Here is a 22,423-nt window from a genome sequence, read left to right as displayed (position 1 = left end):
TTAAAAGGCCCGTTGGGGGCCGAAATTGCGAAATGACCACCGAAACCACTGAAACTTGGCACGGACAGCTTGTTCAAGCCTAAATAGACTTGAAGGAACAAACGGGACCTCAATTGGATCTCCGGTTAGAAAATTAGAAGGAAAATTGTAAAATACAAGACTTAAAAGGCCCGTTCGGGGGCCGAAATTGCAAAATGACCACCGAAACCATCGAAACTTGGCACGGACAGCTTGTTCAAGCCTAAATAGACTTGTAGGAACAAACGGGACCTCTATTGGATCTCTGGTTGGAAAATTAGAAGGAAAATTGTAAAATACAAGACTTAAAAGGCCCGTACGGGGGCCGAAATTGTGAAATGACCACCGAAACCATCGAAACTTAGCACGGACAGCTGGTTAAGGCCTAAATAGACTTGTAGAAACAAACGGGACCTCAATTGGATCTTCGGTTAGAAAATTAGAAGGAAAATTGTAAAATACAAGACTTAAAAGGCCCATTCGGGGGTCGAAACTGTGAAATGACCACCGAAACCATCGAAACTTAGCACGGACAGCTTGTTTTGTTTTGTTTTTTTTTTTTTTTTTGTCAATCTAATATTGTTTTGTTTTGTTTTTTTTTTTTTTTTTTGTCAATCTAATATTGTTTTGTTTTTTCATGTGACAGATTGGCAATGGTGGAAAATAGTTTGGGCTGCATTAGAAGATTTGATTTTGTGTTTTTGGAAATATTTTGACATAGGATTTTGGTAAATGATTTATGGATTAAATGTTTAGCATCAAAATATTTTGTGTTGTATTTTTGCAAATATTTTGACATAGGATTTTAGTAATTGACTTGTTGGTTAGATGTTTAACATCAAAATATTTGGTTGTAATTTTGAAAATATTTTGACATAGCATTTGGTAATGTATTTATGGGTTTGATGTTAGTAGTTTGTAAGTACTTTGGCATGCATGTTTTAGATTGTCAGAGAATTGTAATTATGTTTATTGGGATTTTTCATAGCTATTAATTTTGAATTAGTATGAATGTCTTGCACAGGTGTATTATTATTCACATTACATTTGTGTATATATTGTGCACAGGAAAACAGGTGTTTTGGATTATTTTGAACAGGAAAATTATTAAAATCAAAATTTATGTACTGAATTTTTAGTGACAGGTGGTATTTTGGTCGCTGTTAATATATTTGGCGACAACATATTCTTTTTGTTGCTAAAAGTTAGTGGTTATTCCAAGAACTTTTCGCAACCAAAACTTATTCGTCGCTAAAAACGTGATTTTTAGCGACCAAATTAATTTTGTCGTTAAATAGTACTTTTGGCGACGCATTTATTTGTCGCTAAAACTACAGGGCCTATCCAAATTTCAACCTTTTAGCAACAAATTGTAATTTTATAGCGACAAAATATATGATTTTTGGCGACAAATTTTCTTGTTGCTAAATGTCTACATACGGCGACAATTTCTTATTTCGTCGCCAATACTTTTAGTGACAGGCCTTTGGCGACAAATTGTGTATTTGTCGCAGATTCTTTTGGCGACGAAATGTGTACTTTTGGCGACCAATTTCTGGGTCGCCAAATGTGTATTTTGTTGTAGTGACGATTGGTACGAAAGACAAGATGAACACGACGGCTGGTTCGTACGCGCTGATCGGATCGGAGGTGGCTCGAGATGCAGGGGTTGTAGAGAGGCAGAGGAAGGCTGGTGCGGTGATGTTGGGGAAAGCTAGTTTGAGCGAGTGGTATCGTATTCGTTCTATCAATGGTGTTCCTAATGGCTGGTGTGCTCGATCTGGACAAGGAGTGGTAATTAGCTCTTTCTCCTCTCTCTAAATTCTGAATGATGAACGATCCGACTTCATGTATTAATGGAGTTTAAGCAGTTTAGTTGAGTTGAGTTGATTAATAGTTGGATGTTTAAATTTGATTTGAAATTTTAACGAGATTTGAAAATATGTTCAATTTTAATTTGTTTATTTTTTAAGCTGATGTAACTCTAATAAAATTATTCATGAGCGGAACATTGTAGTTTGAGTTTAGAAAATTAACCAGTTTTAAAATATGTGTAAGGTTAACTTATTTATATAATAAATTGATTTTAATTGAACTTTTAATTTCTGCGGTTGAAGTCTTTTGACAGATTTAAAAGGGTTGATAATGTTGGAAAATTTGGTTTATAAGACTTATTTTGGGCCAATTTTGAATTCAAAATAGAGTGGGTCCGATACGTCTTTTGGGATGGGTACAAAGAGGTGACGTATTCCTTGCCGCATGACACATCACAAGGTGAAAACGGTGCGTCAAAACCATATATGAGTGAATGAGAAGTTGACGTCGTTTTCGAGTTCATGGAATGAAATAGTTAAAGAAGTAAATGTCGATTTCTTTGAAATAGGTTGTCCCACATTGAAACTTTAAGAGAGTTTGTGTATGTCTATAAGGTCTAAACTACAACACTTAGGTTGGGCCCTAAGAGGCACCTCAAATTTGTAGAAGGGAGGAGTTATGGACAAAGTGAACCCTAACCCAAACCACCACACGCGTCGACCGGCTAGAAATTGAATTTATTTTGTGTCCATTTCCAAATAGATTGAACAATTCAAAACTGTTTGAACCCCGAACAAATTCTGTTCCAGCCATACAGATTTAAATCTGTCTTTCTAGGAAACTGCTGGGCAGTTATCTGTTGCACGTGTCCAATTTGAAATTGCATCCGTTCACTTCAAATTTTGTACCTGATCTATTCTAGCATTTGGCAATCCGACAATCAGTCTCAAAAATTCCTTTTGTTGTCCAACTTTACTCTTTTGGTGCATTATTCTTCATTCTAGTTTTAGAGAAAATTAAAGAGAGTATAGAACACAAGGTTCTAGTTTGCCAGAAAAATTTGTTTGGAGTGCTACTACAAATTTGTGAAGATCATTGTATTCTGAGAGAGAGATGTCACATAACCGTAAGCATCGTACCCGAGTGAATCTGTCTTAAGGACAGAGTGTCACACACTCGACTTGGTCCTTTATTTTTCTTCCGGTTCGATAAAATAAATTCTGTAAGTTATTTATTTTATTTTGTTTGATTTAGTTTCATTTTATTTTATTTACACAGAAGATTGTTCCAACAATCTTAAGGCAGATTCGAATTATTCTGTTTACAGAATTTTTCGTTTATTTCCTTTCTTCTTTTTTCTTCTTACAGAAATTATTTTCTGTGATTTTACAAAATAATATTTTGGTTAGAAAACAAATAGTAGTAATATACTATTTGACAGATAGTAGTAATATACTGTCTTTTTCTTTGGCAACTAGTAGTAATATACTGGTGTTATTAACAATTCAGAATATTTATTTGTGGAATTGTGTCAGAAATTAATTTTGGTTTTCAGAAATTATTTTTTGAGAGTTTATTAATTAAAAAAAATTCTGTTTTAGTTTTTAATTATTGAAGTGTTACAGAAATTTAATTTTCTGTGTAGAATTAATTTGGTTAAATTAAATTTTATTTTATTTCCAAATTAATTGGAAAAAATAAAAGTTCTCTTCTTGTTTCTTTTATTTTTACAGAATTTAATTCTGTGAATTTGGGTTAAATTTGCTGTGTAGTATAAATTCTAATTATAATTTTGTTTTATAATTTAGAATTCATGGCTACTGAAACTAATACCCAAACAAGTACTAGTATGGAGGCTACAATTGTGCCAACTCCCTCTCTTGTTGTGATAGTACCGGTAAATCACGGTGAGAAGCCAAAGAAGTTCTTAGGAACTGATTTTAAAAGATGGCAACATAAAATGTTGTTCTATCTTACAACTCTGAACTTGACTCATTTCCTCCGTGAGAATGCTCTTCTTTTGAAAGATGATGAAACTAACCGGCAAGTGGTTGCTGCAGTTGATGCCTGGAAACACACTGATTTCCTTTACCGAAACTATATCTTGAACGGACTTGACAACACATTATACAACGTCTACAGTCCTATCAAGACAGCAAAAGAACTTTGGGATTCTTTGGAGAAAAAATACAAAACGGAAGATGCTGACTCAAAGAAATTTGTGGTGGCAAATTCCTGGACTTTGTGATGGTTGATTCTAAGACTGTGATTAGCCAAGTTCAAGATCTCTAACTCATTCTGCATGACATTCGCGTAAAGGGCATGTCTCCTAGTGAATCCTTTCAAGTTGCAGCATTAATTGAGAAATTACCACAAGGTTGGAAGGAATTCAAGAATTACTTCAAATACAAGTGCAAAAAAATGTCTTTGGAAGAATTAATTATGTGTTTGAGGATTGAGAAGGACAACCGCAATTCTGAAAAGCGAGCTGATATGAATCCTATGGAGTCTAAGGCTAATGTGGTGTAACATGCGTCAAAAACCAAAAAACGGAAGTCTTCTGGAGAAAGTTCATCACAAGGCTCTAAAGGGGGGGGGGAAATAAAAAGTACAAGTTTAATGGCAAATGTTACATCTGTGATAAAGAGGGACATCGAGCCAAAGATTGCCATAGCAAATACAAAAACAAAAGAAGAACAAGCAAGAAGCCTGCTCAAGCCCATATGACTGAAGTGGACAATATTTCCAATGGCGTAGATGACATCAATCTTTTTGCAGTTGTTTCAGAGGCAAATCTTATCATAAATCCTAAAGAATGGTGGGTGGACACTGGTGCTAATCGCCACATTTGTGCTGACAAAAAGATGTTCACATCTTATTCTACAGTGGACAACGGTGAACAACTTTTTATGAGCAACTCGTCAACTTTCAAAGTTGAAGGATAAAGGAAGATTGTTCTGAAGATGACATCTGAAAAAGAACTAACTCTCAACAATGTGCTGTATGTACCGGACATTCGAAAGAATCTTATTTTTGGATCTTTGTTGAGTAAGAATGGGTTTAGGCTAGTGTTTGAGAGTAATAAATTTGTACTTACTAAGAATGAGATGTATGTAGGAAAATGCTACATGTTTGATGGCCTTTTCAAGATGAATGTAATGACCGTTGTACCCTCAGTTATTAATAAAAATACATCTTTTTCGTACTTGCTTGAGTCATCAAATTTATGGCATGGTAGACTAGGACATGTTAATTATAGATCTTTATGTAGATTAATTAATATAGAATGTTTACCTAAATTTGACATTGATTCAAATCATAAATGTGAAATTTGCGTTGAGGCAAAATTATCTAAAACTCCTTTTCATTCAATTGAAAGAAGTACGGAACCACTTGAATTAATTCATAGTGACATTTGTGATTTTAAATCAATTCAAATCAGAGGTGAGAAAAAATATTTTATCACTTTCATAGATGACTATACTAGATATAGTTATGTTTATTTAATTCGAATAAAGGATGAAATTTTAGAAACTTTCATTCAATATAAGAATGAAATTAAAAATCAACTTAGTAAGAAGATTAAAAAACTTAGAAGTGATAGATGTGGTGAATATGAATCACCTTTTGATAAATTTTGTAAAGAACATATAATAATTCATCAAACTACCGCTCCTTATTCACCTTAGCAAAATGGAATTGTTGAAAGAAAAAATAAGACTTTAAAAGAAATGATGAATGCCATGTTAATAAGTTCTGGATTACCTCAGAACTTGTGAGGGAAAGTAATACTTTCTGCTAATTATATTTTAAATAAAGTACCTTGAAAGAAAGTGAATCAAACACCTTATGAATTGTGGCATGGGAGAGTATCATCCTACAAATACTTAAAAGTGTGGGGGTGTTTGGCTAAAGTGGCTATTCCTAGTCCTAAAAAGACTAAGATAGGTCCTAAAACCATTGATTGCATTTTCATTGGTTATGTCAAGAATAGTAGTGCATATCAGTTTTTGATTAATAAATCAGAATATTCCGAAATGTATGTAAATACTATTATTGAATCGAGGAATGCATCTTCCTTTGAACATATATTTCCAAATAAGACTGGACAAGAGACTAGTAATAATAAAAGATTTTATGATGCTATTACTAGCCAGGATCAAGAACATGAGCAAGAACAAGAGTTAGATCAAAATGAGGAAGAGGAACTTATGCATAGTAAACGTGCTAGAACCTCAACATCTTTTGGTCCAGATTTTTTAACATTTTTGTTAGAAAATGAGCCTTTAACTTTTAAAGAAGCTATGTCTAGTCCTGAGACTTCTTTATAGAAAGAAGCTGTCAATAGTGAAGTTGAATCCATCTTGCAAAATCACACTTGGGAATTGGTGGATTTACCATCAGGTTGTAAACCTCTTGGATACAAGTGGATTTTCAAAAGAAAAATGAAAGTGGATGGATCAATTGACAAATACAAGGCAAGACTTGTGGTCAAAGGATTTAGACAAAAAGAAAGTCTTGATTACTTTGACACATACTCACCGGTTACTAGAATAACATCCATTAGAATGCTAATTGTTATTGCATCTTTGTACAATCTAGAAATTCATCAAATGGATGTGAAAATCGCTTTCTTAAATCGTGAGTTAGATAAAGAAATTTACATGGAACAACCAGAAGGTTTTTCTATTCCAAGAAAAGAAAAGAAAATGTGTAAATTGGTTAAATCATTATATGATTTAAAACAAGCGCCAAAGTAATGGCATGAGAAATTTGACAAGGCAATGATGTCAAATGGATTTAAAATTAATAACCGTGACAAATGTGTTTATATTAAAAATACAGACAAAAGTTATGTCATAGTATGTCTTTATGTAGATGATATACTCATCATAGGTAGTAATAATGATATGATTAAAACTACCAAGAAAATGTTGAATAAACATTTTGACATGAAAGACATGTGCATTGCTGATGTAATTCTTAGTATGAAAATTACCAAAATATCAGAAAAGTTATGCTTTGTCACAATCTCATTACATTGAGAAAATACTCGACAAATTTAGCAAAGATGATGATCATCTTGCTAGAACACCTGTGGATGTTAATTTGTTTCTTTCTAAGAATGTACAGGAAAGTATTTCTCAATTAGAGTATGTCCAAATTATTGGAAGCTTGATGCACTTGATGAACTGTACTCACCTAGATATAGCTTATGCGGTAAGTAAATTAAATAGATATACGAGTAATTCAGGAGTAGAACACTGGAAAGCTATTATAAAGGTTCTTAGATATCTCTGATTTACTCGTAACATTCGGCTTAATTATACTAGATATCCAGCAGTACTTGAAGGATACTATGATACAAATTGGATATCAGATACTAGAGACTCAAAGTCCTCAAGTGGATATGTCTTTACTCTTGGTGGAGCGGCTGTATCTTGGAAATCTTCCAAATAGATTTGCATTGCTAGGTCTACTATGGAATCAGAATTCATAACTTTAGACAAAGTTAGGAAAGAAGCAGAATGGCTTCGCCACTTCCTTGAAGATATTCCAATGTGGCCAAAACCGGTGCCTGCTATATGCATACATTGTGATAGTCAATCAACAATTGGTAGAGCACAGAGTCATATGTATAACGGTAAGTCACGACATATTCGTCGTCAACATAACACAGTGAGATAACTACACTCTAATAGAATTATTTCCATTGAATATGTGAAGTCTAAAGACCACATAACGGATCCACTAACCAAAGGGTTAGTAAGAGAGTTAGTTGAGAATTCACCAAGAGAAATGGGACTTAAGCCTATTAAATAAGAGTTACCACAACGGAAAACCAACCTAGTTGACTGGAGATCCCAAGATCTAGGTTCAAAGGAACAACCGAATAGTGATTGACTCAAAAGGATCACTAGGGAGTCAAACTCCTACCAATTTCTATGATAAAATAATGATGTCTACAGCATTTTAGGTTAAGTAATACTTTTAATGATTCTTATATCTAGGTATACCTAGTGGAGTATGGCATGATACTCTTCATAAGAATTACCTATATGAGTGTGAACTAGGCCGGTTCTATGAGATTTGTGAAGGGCTACAAATCTTTAGAGTACTCATGAAAGACCAGGTTGTTCAGGGCCAAAATGAATACAATAGTGAGAACTAAACTGTATCTGGGGATATACTGTGTGAGTTCTATTATCTTGGTTTACACAAACGGCTGAACAGTTCAAGACATCATGTTCACTGATTAGCTAGTAAATTCGATAGTGTCTCACAAGGGAAGGTTCAAAGCCAAAAGCTACCTATCATTTGCAGAATATTTCCAATTTATGTACTCTCTGTAATTAGATTATGTTGTTGCATTTTCTCTCCGTTAAATTCCATTCATGTGGGGGATTGTTGGAAATTTTGGTTTATAAGGCTTATTTTGGGCCAACTTTGAGCCCAAAATAGAGTGGGCCCTAAACGTCTTTTGGAGTGGGTCCAAAGAGGTGACGTGTTCCTTGCCGCATGGCAAGTCACACGGTGAAAACGGTTCGTCAAAACCATTTATGAGTGAATGGGAAGTTGACGTCATTTTCGGGTTCGTGGAATGAATAGTTAAAGAAGTAAATGTGGGTTTTTTTGAAATAAGTTGTCCCACATTGAAACTTTAAGAGAGCTTTTGTATGTATATAAGCTTTAAACTACAATACTTGGGTTGGGCCCTAAGGGGCACCCCAAGTTTGTAGAAGGGAGGAGTTATGGACAAAGTGAACCCTAACCCAAACCACCACACGCGTGCGCTGCCGCCGCAGTCCGACAGGCCGGCCGTGCTGTGTGCGGGTGTGGGTCAGGTCAGTTCTTATATTAATTTTTTGGACAAAATTTATTTGAATTTTTAATGAAATAAAATTCAAAATTTTGTGCCAAAAATTGAATTTATTTTCTGTTCATTTCCAGTCCGAAATTCAAACAGATTAAACAATTCAAAACTATTTGAACCCCAGACAGATTCAGTTCCAGCCAGACAAATTAAATCTGTCCAGCAGTTACCAATAGATAGAAACTGCTGGGCAGTTATCTGTTGCACCTGTCCAATTTGAAATTGCATCTGTTCACTTCAAATTTTGTACCTGTTCAGGTTTATATAATTCCAAATTTGTTCCGGTATTTGGCAATCCGAAAATCAGTCTCAAAAATTCCTTTTGCTGTTCAACTTTGCTCTTTTGGTGCATTATTCTTCATTCTAGTTTTAGAGAAAATTAAAGAGAGTATAGAACACAAGGTTTTAGTTCGCTGGACAAATTTGTTTAGAGTGCTACTACAAATTTGTGAAGATCATTGTATCCTGGAAGATAGACGCCACTTATCCGTAAGCACCGTAGCGGGGTGAATCTGTCTTAAGGACAGAGTGTCACACACTTGACTTGGTCTTTTATTTTTCATTCGGTTCGATAAAATAAATTCTGTAAGTTATTTATTTTATTTTGTTTAATTTAGTTTCATTTTATTTTATTTACACAGAAGATTATTCCAACAGATAATGTCACGATTAATGATGGGTTAGCTTACTGTGCATTTGTTTAGGAGGATTGAGGGTTTTGAGTCTTAACTCAAATGTAATCTTCAATGATTTATTGGTACCAGAAATGGTCTTGGTGAAATAACCATAAACCATTGTTTCGATCTTATATGTGCAATTTCCCATTCAGTAATTTAATTACTCGAGCAGCTCATATGTTCAATTTAATTACTCGAGGAAATTAGTTGGATATCTCATATATGCAATTTAATTACTTGAGTCGAGCTTCTATGCATAACAAAATTAATTTGGTTGTCCGAAATATCCAATTTGAATGTGCAGAATCCTTACGTACCGTCGGGGTCCCCTTGCAGGTCAAGCAGTGGATATGTAATATCAGTAGCTGCTAACATGGTGGCAGTCTCATTAGGGACAGAGACCCACAGCTTCATTATTTGCCCATCAGATCACAACTCGGTTGTTGGACTCAAACCCACTATTGGGCTTACCAGTCGAGCTGCGGTCATTCCTTATGCACCCCGTTGGGACACCATTGGGTAAACATACACTTCACAAATCACGAGCCCAATGTGAAATAGATTTGATTGGGAGAAATGAAAGTAAAATTCCCAGTTCTTGTCTGAACTGATGAATGTTCATGATGGTAATATTTATTACAGGCCCATATGCAGGACCGTAGAAGATGCTGTTTATGTGCTTGATGTGATAGCTGGGTTTGATCCAAGGGATGATGAAGCAACAAGAGAAGGATTCAAGTTCATTCCCGAGGGTGGTTATTTTTTTTGGATAAGTAAGTCATATTATAACCAAAAAAGAAAAATATACAATGAAGTTCAACACACAGCTTTTGATGGGAGCACAAAAATAAACAAAATAAACTACTCCATCAAAAAACAAACTGAGCTTATGGAAAACAAGCACAACATTCCCAACAAAACAAGGATTCAGAATTTCCTTCTAGCATTCTTCAAGTCATGAAGTTTCGCTTTAAGTTTTCTTCTGTTATCCTCTTTTGAAGTCTCCCCATAACTAGGATCACTTGGAGATGGACTCCCTCTATTTCTCAACTCTTGACTTGAATCTCCATTTCCTAACTCGTCCATATCACCAAGGACACCAAAGGCATTAGATGTTGAGGGGATAGAAGACTGCGTCTCTCTCTCTTTGTTGATCAATGGCGTTGAACCTTGCCCACCATCTCTCCCCTTTTTCTTCACCACTTCCCATTTAGTCGAAATTTGTGTTTTAGTGTCCTTGACTCTCTACTCATGTTTGAAGGAGGGAGGATTCAAAGACTTTGGCTTTTGAGGGCACAAATTAGTGGTATGGCCAAAAGTCTTACAACTATCACACCTATGGGGCTTCCATGGTACCTCAACTTGAATCTCATATGGGTCACCATAACCAAGATTTATTTTGAAAGACTTAGGGATCTCTTTATTTGCTGGCACTTCAATACAAATTCTCGCAAACGTAAGTCTGCTTCTCTTGAAAGTTGGCTCATCCAAATAAAGAGGAGTTCCCAAGATGCTAGCTATGTAACCTAAACCCTCTTCACTCTAAAGTTCCAAAGGAACATTGTACAACTTCACCCACAATGGCACACTTGAAAATTCACACTTTGTTAGTTTTAGTCCAAGTTGCCATTTTTTAATAACAATCAATCTAACCCCAACATAATAGGGGCCATCTTCCAAGATTGTGTCCATAGCCTCTTCACTTTTTACTTTAAAAATAAAAAAACCATTGTCAATGGAGACAACGTCCTCAAGCAAATTTCCCCAAAGTTTCTCCGCCCAAGTTTTCACATAATGGAAAGAGAATCTTTTATCAATGAAGTATCCAACCAAAGCATTTTCCCAATGAGAAAAGCCTTTTTTTGAGATCTCAATAGGGACATTGTAAATGCCATCTAATTGGTTCTCAATCTTATGGGCACCTATTTTATACTTCAATTTTGACACCTTGTTAATCTCTTCTTTAATTAAAGAGCTCCCAACTTGTAGAGGTTTACCTGATATAGCAAGTGTATCCAGACCTTCACTACCATCTTCCATATGTAGATCAACCGAATCCTCATTTCGACAAGCTTGCACGGGCTTATCACTCTCTCGTTGCTTGGAACCCATTACTTCTTTCCTTTGATTAGCACTAAGTGAGCCAAATTTATTTAACAACATCATTTCGTTTGCCACCAATGGGGACACAGTGGTCAATTTTGGCCACTGCTCAACATCAGTTAGCACTCTAGTTGGTGTGTTCCATGCATTAGGTGTTTGATGCTGCTTTGGTGATTGCTCAGGTGAGGCTTGTATTTCCACAGGCCAGCGAAACTGTGTTGTACCAAGATCACAATCACACTCAATTGAGCTATCCTCCGAATCTACATCCCTCAATCCCCTCTTGTTTACATTTGAGGGCCCTTGCCACAGTCCCACAAAATCTCCAAGTGAAAGAGATTTGGGGGGGCCTCGAATGCGTGTAGACCGGCGGGGAAGTACATTAGGCATATCATCAGTAGATAGTTGATCCACCTGATTTACAAACTCCTTCAAAGATACCTTAGTCGAAGATTTGCTTTTTGATTTACTCTTGGCTAGTTTGCTCTTGGCTAGTTTGCCCTTCTTCAATGATAGCTTACTACCCTCTCTGTCCCTCTCATTGTCCTTCTCTTTCTCTTTCTCTTTCTCCTTAATCATCTTATGACAGCACAGTGACTAGGTTTCACTAGGGCATTTTGTCGAACAGGTAAAGGGCACTTCTGTGTTTTTCCTCTCTGTGTGATGCAAACAGGGGTATTTGGCCCAGCCACCGAGCAAAACCCAGCTGCAGGCTTCCACTCCACTGTGAATGGTGCCTAGACTGTGTGGTGGTCTCTCTCTGTGATGGTTCTTTGATTTCAGCGAGACTAGTTCTGCTGCCAACCGACAGCTGCGATCAGCAGCTGGGAGTTCTGGCGGCTGAGAACTTCGTCACGATCGATGAAAGACGAAGAAGAAGACGGACGACGGAAGAGAGGCTTTGTTCCGTCGGAGAGGGAGAAACGCTGGACTGCGATAGACGTTCGCGAGCGAGAGATTGCTAAGAGAGAGGTCTCCGTTTGAGTTTTTGCTATTACAAGTTGCCGAGGGTGGTTATAAACAGTTTCTCAAGAATGAAGGTCTGAAAGGAAAGAGATTGGGTGTTGTCAGAAGTCCATTTGTGGATAAGCTTCATGATTCAGCCATAGCTGCATCTTTTGAGGATCATCTCAGTACATTGAGGTATTATACTAGTAAGGGCTCTGTTTGGTAGAGTTTTTGAAGTTTAATTTTATCCTTAGTTTGAGTGTGTTGTTTGGTTACAGATTTAGAAAATTAATTCTACACCCACTAACATCGACTTTTTAATATCATATGACACATCACTCAATTCAAACTCTTTTCAAAACTCATAACCAAACAAATTTTTCATATTCAAATTATAATTCCAAAACTCAAAAATTCAAAATACAACTCTATTATCAAATCATAATTCTAAAGTTGTACCAAACATAAAATATCTTTCTCTCATATTATGCCACTATACAAACAATTCAAGAATGGACAACTAACGTTAAGAGGGATAGATAATATAAATGACCATGCCTAACATCTCATACCGATTGGGCTGAATCTACTTCCCATGCATGGCTAAATTTTAAGATGTGAAAACAGTACAGAAACAAAGGGTGCCTGTGTACACGAGTGTTAAAGTTTATGTACCTGAAATTTCATCTTAACTGTACTAATATCATGTGAATGCCCTCTTGGAAATTCAAGAAAAAGAGGCGCGATTGTAGTGGACAATCTGCACATAGCAAATATTGATGAAATTCTGGATCCCCATCGAAGTGGGGAACTAATGGTGATGGCGACTGATTTCAAGATCTCCATAAATGCATACTTGAAAGAGCTGATCACTTCACCCGTGAGGTCACTGACATGCATTATTACCTTCAACCAGAATAATCCTGAACTGGTAAGTATTGGATTCTCTAATGAATATCGTTTAACTCTTCCTATATTACAGTGATTCATATTCTTTGGCAGACGAACTTGAATTTTATCCTTAGGTGGGATGTCATTTCCGGTAGACATGTCTTGATCTCTTTAATGGGGAGCTAGAATTCATTACAAATCTTGGATAGTTTATTTTCTTTTTTCTCTCCTTAACACTCTCTCCTACCAAACATCGAATTAAGGATTCTGTTTCAAAGCCATTAACTTTCATGCTTGTTTTCATTGCTTATATATGATGAAAATAACAAAATTAGTCCTCATACATTACAGGAAAAACTAGCAGAGTATGGTCAACAAACTTTCATTGAAGCTGAAGAGTCAACAGGGATTGGTGAGAAAGAGATCCAAGTATTGGAGAATTTGGAAAAACTTTCAAAAGAGGGGTTTGAGAAACTGATGAAATAGAATGACTTAGATGCGTAGGTGACACCGGGTTCACGTGCTTCCCCCATTTTGGCAATTGGAGGGTACCCTGCTATTACTGCCCCGGCAGGGTATGACAGTGATGGAATGCCATTTGGTATCTTTTTTGGAGGGTTGAGAGGCACAGAACTGAAGCTGGTTGAAATTGCTTATGGCTTCGAACAAGCCACCAAGGTTCAGAGGCCTCCTCGTTTCTCCACGTCAGAATTAAGTGAGAAAGCATCTGTCTAAATTTTGACATTCTCCACGTTGTTTTATGAATTTTGCCGATGGATCTTCTGAGGGAAATCTGTGTATCTCTGTTGTTTCATTGAGAAACATGAGTTGTACAGGCTTGGACCAAATGATTCAACACTAAAGAATTGGTGATTTCAAGGGAAATGCAATATTACACTAAGAAGCTTCAGCCAGTTCTTTCAAAATTGCAAGAGGTTAAACGAAATGTGATTGGACAAAATTTAGAGCATCACTAATTGTGTGGGTGATTTTCCGACCACACTGCCCGCTTAGTAACCAGCTGGAGAGTACTGGCAGAATAGATGGCACCCGACTGACCTGCAACAGAAATATAAGAATCCCGCGGTGGTTTCGACCACCCGGGGGCACTCCGACGATCAAGTCAGTATATCTCTCAAAGATAATCAAGTGCTAAACTCAGAAGCTTGAGTATAAAATTGCGTACCTTAGACCCACGGGGGTGCCTCTCTTTTATAATTTACTAAATCCAAGTCCCACTAGAAGTCTGACTTCTATAGACTCCAATTCAATGTCAACTTTGGACTCTTCAAGAGATAAAGATAAACTCCCTAAGAGCTTTATCCTTATCTTAGCAAAGTCTTCTCTTTACTCTAGGACTCTTGTCCCTTATCCGCTTATCTCGGATTCCGATATCTTCGGAGATTATCTCGGCCTTGCCTAGGTAACCTCGGCATAACTACCACGACACGTGGCACGTCGGCTGACACGTCGGCGTCACCATGCCACGTGTTGGTATTCAGAAAATACATCCCCACAACTGCCCCCTAGGTTCTATTACCTTGGCACTCTGAGGTGATGGAACCTATATCTGTATTTTCTTCCAGTACCTCGGCGTGAGAACTCTTCGGCCGAGATCATTCATTTTAGGCCGACATGTCTTCATCAAAGAACAAGAACTCAAACGAACTCCTCCACGCGCATGAGCTGTCATGCACCTTTTCTCAACCGTTCCCCTCACGTGCTTTATCCTCATTGGCCCGTGTCTGTGACGCGCCTGAAAGCCGTATTTTACCCATCTGCGTCGTCTGACGTGTGCGTTGCTCCAGGCGTAATAAATGCCTTGCTTTTGCCGCCGTTTCAAGTTTTTTACAAAACTTTTTCCCCCTTTCTTTTCGTCTCTTTACTTTTGTTTTCGGCTTTCTGGCTTTCTCTCTCCTAAACCTTCTCAAATCCGCCATTGCTCTAGCTCCAAGCTCTGCAACCGTCTTCATTCTCCCTTTGAAGCTTTCGCCGTTTCGTCGTGTCTGCAACCGTTGCCTTACCTCGGCGACCTTTTATTCCGGCTTCATTTGTTCTGGTAAGCCTCTGTTCCTTTTATTCTCAATTTCTTTTATGTGCTTTTGTTTACTTACTGCCATTATTGCGCTGTTCAAACCTTTGATTTGCTGAACTATTCATCTGGATGCGTCTTTTCCATGATTTTACTCATATCTTGAACGCTTGCACTGTTTTAATACTTTTCTTGCCACTGTTCTTGACCTTTTACTTCTGTATTTCTTTCGCTTTTGAGAACCATACCTCTGTTCTTCGTTTCTGAAACGTCATTCTTTCTCTTTTGTTTTCTATTTTTTTGTGTATTTGCCAGATCTCTGCTTTCTTTCAATCTTTGCCTTCATAGATTTAGGTTTGGGCTTTGTCTTATAGAACCTTCAATTTTTAGGAAAAACTGAAACAATCCTTACCAGCATATACCTAGGGTTTCGCCGAGGTCCGGATAACCCCTTAAGAACACCCTTCTTTCTGAAACCTAGCCCTCTATCTTTAGGCCGACGTTATGGGTATGTGGAGACACAGGGTAGATACCCCAACCAAACTCGAGTACTTTAGGCGGGAGTTCTCTATTCCTGCCGATGTCCATCTGAGGCTAGCTGAAGATAATGACTCTATCATGCCCACAGATGATTCAATGCCCTTTCCTATAGTAGCTTTTACTGAGTGCGGACTTCGGCTCCCACTTAACATTCTCTTTCATGAAATTCTTCACTTTTACAAGTTGAACCCTATGCAACTTGCCATAAACTCTTATCGAGTGATCAATGGCATCATAGCTTTAGCTAGGCAGGAGAACGCTAGGATTACCCTGGCTGACATTCAGTACTGTTATACCATGTGCCCCCTTAGCCTGAAGGAAAAAGGCTTCGTCTATTATCTTAAGCCGAGGTCGACAGAATACAAAATTGTAGCTGACCTCCCAGACTCCAACAAGGGGGCCGGAGATGACTATGTTATTGCTTCGGGAAATTGGGAGTTTGGCCCAGACGAGGACGCCCATCTCTACCCTCTTCCCCGAACTATTAAAGAGGGCAAGGGTAAGAGCCCAATGTCAATACTTTAGTTGTTTCTATTCAAGTCTTGGATATTTTATCTGTTTCTAATGTTTATCTCTTCTTGCAGACGTTCGTAAGTTACCAAAAGACTTTCGCCAATCCTACGTTCTCAGAAGAGACTTAAAGAAGCTCCTAGATCTGCCAATCCAAAAGCACAAGGCCCCACTGGTACTGAATTTTATTCCGACGTACAAGTTGACTTTGCTCGACGTTCCCAAACGAAAGAAGAAAAGCCTTTCTCCTCCTACTGCCACAACTCAAATCGCCTCTTCATCACGAACAGATCAAGAGTATACATCTGACCCAGCTGATCTGCCGTCTACTTCAGCCCCATACTTAATCCCAATACCAGAAAGAAGACGTCGGCGTCGACTTGTCAAGACTGCTGAGATGGGTCACCCGAAGCCTGTTGCCCAAGATCTCCTAGCCGACCTACCTGCTGACGTTGATGCTGTTCCAGCTCAATCCATGCCCCCACCAAAGCCAAAAAGAATAAAAAAGGCTCAGCCTAAGGCCAAAGCTACTGCGGTTGAGGCTGAGGATGCTCTGCCCATCTCTCAATTGGCTGAGAGTAAAAAAACTGCTTCTACTTCTGCCAAGAGGTCCGCTGAGGCCCAGCCATCAGAATCCACCCAATCAAAGAAGCCGAGGTCATCGTCTGCGACAACCTCGGGTTCCAGAATACCAAAAGTCCCTTGGAGACCAGAGATTACTTTGGAAGATAAGCCAATCCTAGCCAGCGACAGTGCTGATGACATAAACGTCGGCGTGGCCCTAAGTACTACTCTACTCCTCCCAGGAGATCTTGAGCGAAATGCCAAGATGAGTGAGTATGAGAACTACGCCCCTATGCTGCAACACTCTGTCCAAGTAAGTGCTTTTGTGTTGAAATCTGTTTTCTTTCTTAATTTGTAGAATTTTGTAACAACTTGTGCCTTGTGTTCTTTCAGGCCATCCAACATGCCCACTCCCTCTCCATGCAAGCTTTTGAAACAAGGGAGAGGTTGGCCGACATGAAGATGGAGGTTTCTGCTCTTAAAAAGGAGAGCAAAACTCTTCAGTTAAAAATGAAAAAACTGGAAGACCAGGCTGAGGCTGCCACCAAAGCCCAAACCCTAGCCGAAGAAAAGGCCGAGTCTGCTGAGGCCATCAAAAAAGTTGCCGAGGCCGAGAAGAGAGAGGCCGAGGTCAAAAAGGCCCAGGCTGAGAAAGAGCTTCAGAAGGCTCTGGCCACCAAAGAAGCCGAGATTAAAGAAGCTGATGAGAAGACTTACGCCCAGGGCATGGCCGACGTCACTGAGGAATATAAACTTCAAGTCAAGAAGGCATGCAACAGGGGCTTCTCTCTTGGTTGGATGGCCTTTGCCAAGAAGCTTAGCATTCCTGATGATTCGCCATTGCGCAACGCCGACGCTATTCCTCTTCCATTTCCTCCTCCTCCAAGCCAAGCTGAAGACGAATCTGAGTCTGAACCTGTGGATGAGGATAAGGATGATGATGAAGCTTTGGTAAGGAAGCCCAAGGATTCCAGTGAGACCAAGTCTCCTCCTCAGGAGGATCAAGTCCTAGACTTGACTCATGAGGAGGATGAGGAGGTTATCAAGGAGACTACTCCTGAGCAAGCATCATCTGATGTTCCTCAAACCGGCAAGAGCGTTGATGAAACCATTGCTGAGATCGACGCCGAGATTGCTGCAGATAAAGAAGCCGAGGTATCTCTTCAGGAGACTTCTGAGGTTCAGATCCAGCTAGATGCTGATGCTGAGAAGTCTTAACTTTCATGTTTTTTCTTTTGCACCCTTGTACGTTGTTTTATTTTCTGGATAATGTAAGCTTCTTTTCATGGCCGATGTGCCTTTCTTTGTTACTTCATAACAGTTTATTTCTGGTAGGCCATAGTGCCTTCTTTTGTATACAACTGCAACTATTTTTCTATGGATGCTTCAATCTTTTAATTTCTCTTGATTTGCTTCTGTGTGGTTCTATACTTAGAATATTTTGCATGATTTACAAACTTCTTTTCTTCCTTGTGCAATCTTCTCGGGGTTACATACCTCGGGTGCAATAACTACAAGCTTTACTTCGGCAAGATACTGATCTGCAAACTTTTCATAAATTTCAACAAGTGTAAAACATATACTATTCAATGTCAATTTTGCAAACTTTTTTTCAAGTTTCAACAAGTATTTAAACAGTGATCTCAGTCTAATCCTACTTGTAAATTGCTGCAAATTTCAACAAGTGTTTAAACAATATACTTAGCTTTTACCTTAACCTGCAAATTTCAACAGATGATCACATGTCGGCTTAACATTTATCTTGTAAATTGCTACAAATTTCAACAAGTGTTAAGCATCTTCTTTGGTTGGACCAACTTGTAGATTGCTATAAGTGTGTAAACTATAACCTCGGTTTCACTTCGACTTGTAAATTGCTACAAATTTCAACAAGTGAAGAGAACCAATAATCTCGGCTTAACTTCGACTTGTAAATTGCTATAAATTTCAACAAGTGAAGATAAGGAATCAGCTTAATTCCAACTTGTAAATTGCTACAAATTTCAACAAGTGAATTAAGGAATAATCTCGGTTTAACTTCGACTTGTAAATTGCTACAAATTTCAACAAGTGAAGATAAGGAATCAGCTTAATTCCAACTTGTAAATTGCTACAAATTTCAACAAGTAAATTAAGGAATAATCTCTGTCTTCTCTCTGCCCCCAATGTGAACTTGAGTTCTACTTGGGTTCTCATTATTCATGTCTCCAAAAACACCAATATGTAACTTTATCCATCATATGTGTTTTAAAGAAAAAGGGAAAAGATTTTATTGATGGCATCGGCCAAAAATACTGCACATCTAATGATAGAAGAATTTTAAATTACAAGTATTCCAAGGTCTTGGTAGTGCTTTGCCCTCGTTATCTTCAAGTCGATAAGCTCCATTGCCTAATACCGAAGTAATTTTGTAGGGTCCTTCCCAGTTTGGGCCAAGCTTGCTCTCTCTGGGATCTTTCTTGTTGCCGACGACTTTTCTTAGGACTAGGTCGCCGACTTGAAAATCTCTTGGATTGACTTTCTTGTTGTAAGCTCGGGCAAGCTGTTACTGGTATACTGCGAGCTGAATTGCAGCTTTCTCTCTTCGTTCTTCCAAAAGATCCAGATTTCGGGCTAAGATTATATCATTGGTGCCATTCTCTACTCCCTAGGTTCTGATCCTTGGGATGCCGATCTCCAATGGGATGACTGCTTCTGTGCCATAAGCCATGGCAAAGGGGGATTCCCCTATTGATCTCCTCGGTGTAGTCCGATATGCCCAAAGTACGTTGGCCAGTTCGTCTACCCACTTTCCTTTTGCTGCCTGCAGCCTCTTCTTTATTCCATCCAAAATTACTTTGTTGGATGCTTCTGCTTGCCCATTACTTTGGGAAAAACTTGGTGTTGAAAAGTAATTCTTGATCTTGAATTTCGCACAAAAGTTCTTGATGAGTTTGCTGTCAAACTGTGTTCCGTTGTCGGCAACTATTGCTCTTGGAATTCCAAATCTGGTGATGATGTTTCTCCATATAAAGTTCTTGACGTCCACATCTCAGATTTTGGCAAGAGGTTCTGCCTCTATCCACTTTGTAAAGTAATCTGTTGCTACCAGCAAGTATTTTCTCTGCCCAGTTGCCTGGGGAAGTTTCCCAACCAGATCCATGCCCCATTGGGCAAACGGCCAAGGGCTGGATACTGGGTTTAGGTCAGTAGCTGGCTGATGTATCAAAGGTGCAAATTTTTTGCATTGTTCACACTTCTTTACGTAGGCTTCAGCATCCTTCTGCATATAGGGCCACCAATACCCCTGGGTAATGGCCCTGTGGGCTAATGATCTGCCCCCAGCATGGCTTCCACAAATTCCTTCATGAATTTCATACAGGAAATTTTCAACCTGCAAAGGGTGTACGCACCTTAAAAGTGGTCCAGTGAAGGACCTTCTGTAGAGGTGTCCATCTTCTGTCAGACAGAATCTTGCTGATTTTAGTCTGACTTTGTGTGCTTCTTTACGATCTTCTAGCAGCTTTCCTTCTTTCAGGAATGCAACAATTGCATCCATCCAGCTTGGCCCCATGTCCACACACATTGCTTGCTGCTCTGTGTTTTCTGGTTCTATGCTTGGGCCCGACATATAGTCGATCATAATTGTTCTTGTTTTTCCAGTCTGTATTGAACTTGCCAGGTTAGCCAACGCGTCGGCGTGAGTGTTGTCATCTCGGCTAACTTGGAGTAGTTGGCAGTTCTGAAATAGGGCTGTCAATCTGATGACCTCTTTTGCATATGCCGACATCCTTTCGTCCCTGGCTGCAAATTCACCTGTTGACTGGTTAACAATGAGTTGTGAATCACAAAAAACTATTACCTCATCTGCTTCTGCTGCTGCTGCCAGTTTTAGCCCTGCAATTAATGCTTCGTATTCTGCTTCATTGTTTGAGGCTTTGAACCCCAAACGGATGGACTGTTCTATTACTTCTCCATCTGGAGATATCAGCAGCACTCCTGCCTCCGCTCCTTGTCAGTTCGAACTTTCATCGACGAATAGTCTGAATGAGTCGCCGATGTAGATGCTGCAGGGTCTGAGCTTTTCCTTCCTTTGCTCTTTTGCCTTTGCCTGGGATTCTCCTTGCTTGCTGGGACAATGCTCATCCTGGCTCAATGGAGCCCAATGTTCGATTGTTTCGGGAGTGAATTCTACCATGAAGTCGGCCAAAACTTGGCCTTTAACTGCTGTTCTCGGCCTGAACTCCAGGTCATACTGGCCCAGGGCTACTGCCCATCTTGCTATCCTTCCTATTAAGTCTCCTTGTTGCAACAAGGACTTCAGTGGGTGCTCTGTCAGGACCACAATCTTATGCGCCTGAAAGTAATGGTTCAACTTCTTTGAAGCCATTACTAAGGCTAGCATTAATTTCTCCAGTGGTAGATACCTTATTTCTGCATCGGCCAAGGTTTTACTAACATAATAAACAGCTTTTTGCTCCCCTTTTTCTTCTCGGATTAGTACTACACTTACTGCGTGTTCTGAAACTGCCAAGTACAAAAACAGTTCTTCCCCTGGTTCTGGGTTGGAAAGAACTGGAGTTGTGGTCAAGTACTTCTTTAGGTCGGTCAAAGCGGTTTCGCATTCTTCTGTCCACAGAAAGTCTGTGGCTTTTTTTACCAGGTTGAAGAAGGGTCTGCATTTATCTGAGCTTCTGCTGATGAATCTGTTTAGGGCTGCGGCCCTTCCAGTGAGCATCTGAACCTGTTTTGCCGACGTCGGGCTCTGCAGCTCTAGGATGGCCTTGATTTGGTCTGGGCTGGCCTCAATGCCCTTTCTCGTTACCAGATACCCTAAAAACTTACCTGATCCAACTCCAAACACGCACTTTGATGCGTTGAGTCGGAGCCGGTATGTTTTGAGTATATCAAAGACCTCTTTTAGGTTGGCAAGATGACCCTTAGATTCCTTGGTCTTCACGACCATGTCATCGATGTAGACTTCTACCGTTTTGCCAATCAGGTGCTTGAACATTTTTGTTACTAACCTTTGGTAAGTTGCTCCTGCGTTTTTTAACCCAAAAGGCATTACCTTGTAATAGTACAGGCCTTTAGGGGTGATGAACGCGGTTTTCTCCTCGTCTGGAGGGTACATGGCAATCTGGTGGTACCCTCTGTATGCATCCAAAAAACTCATCCTTTTGTGCCCTGAAGTTGCATCTACTAGCTGGTCAATCTTGGGCAGAGGAAAGCTATCTTTGGGGCAGGCTTTGTTGAGGCTGGTAAAGTCTACACAGACCCTCCACTTGTCGTTCTTCTTTTTCACTACTACTGTGTTGGACAGCCATGTCGGGTAGTGAACTTCTCGGATGGCCCTGGCCTCCAGAAGTTTGTCTACTTCTTCTTCTACTGCTTCGACGTGCATCAACGTCAGTTTTCTGGCTCATTGAATCACAGGTTTTGCCGACCTGTCGACATTCAGTCTATGGCAAG

General features: G+C 39.0%; 1 protein-coding gene across 1 annotated transcript; it reads left to right on the top strand.

Moving 5' to 3' along the window:
- The first annotated feature begins 1,626 nt into the window (after positions 1–1,626).
- Positions 1,627–14,227, top strand: LOC114320684 (putative amidase At4g34880). The gene is given in 6 exon segments (XM_082907552.1): positions 1,627–1,812; positions 9,632–9,903; positions 10,027–10,136; positions 12,489–12,630; positions 13,168–13,366; positions 13,678–14,227. Coding segments are annotated over 6 exon segments (1,293 nt in total). The 3' UTR covers positions 14,062–14,227.
- The last annotated feature ends 8,196 nt before the right edge of the window (positions 14,228–22,423 follow it).

This window comes from Camellia sinensis, chromosome 2 (genome assembly GCF_055761805.1).
Source record: "Camellia sinensis isolate YWXY chromosome 2, ASM5576180v1, whole genome shotgun sequence".
Classification (NCBI taxonomy): Eukaryota; Viridiplantae; Streptophyta; class Magnoliopsida; order Ericales; family Theaceae; genus Camellia; species Camellia sinensis.
Note: the sequence above shows the minus strand (reverse complement) of the source record. Positions and strands in the feature narration are given on the sequence as shown.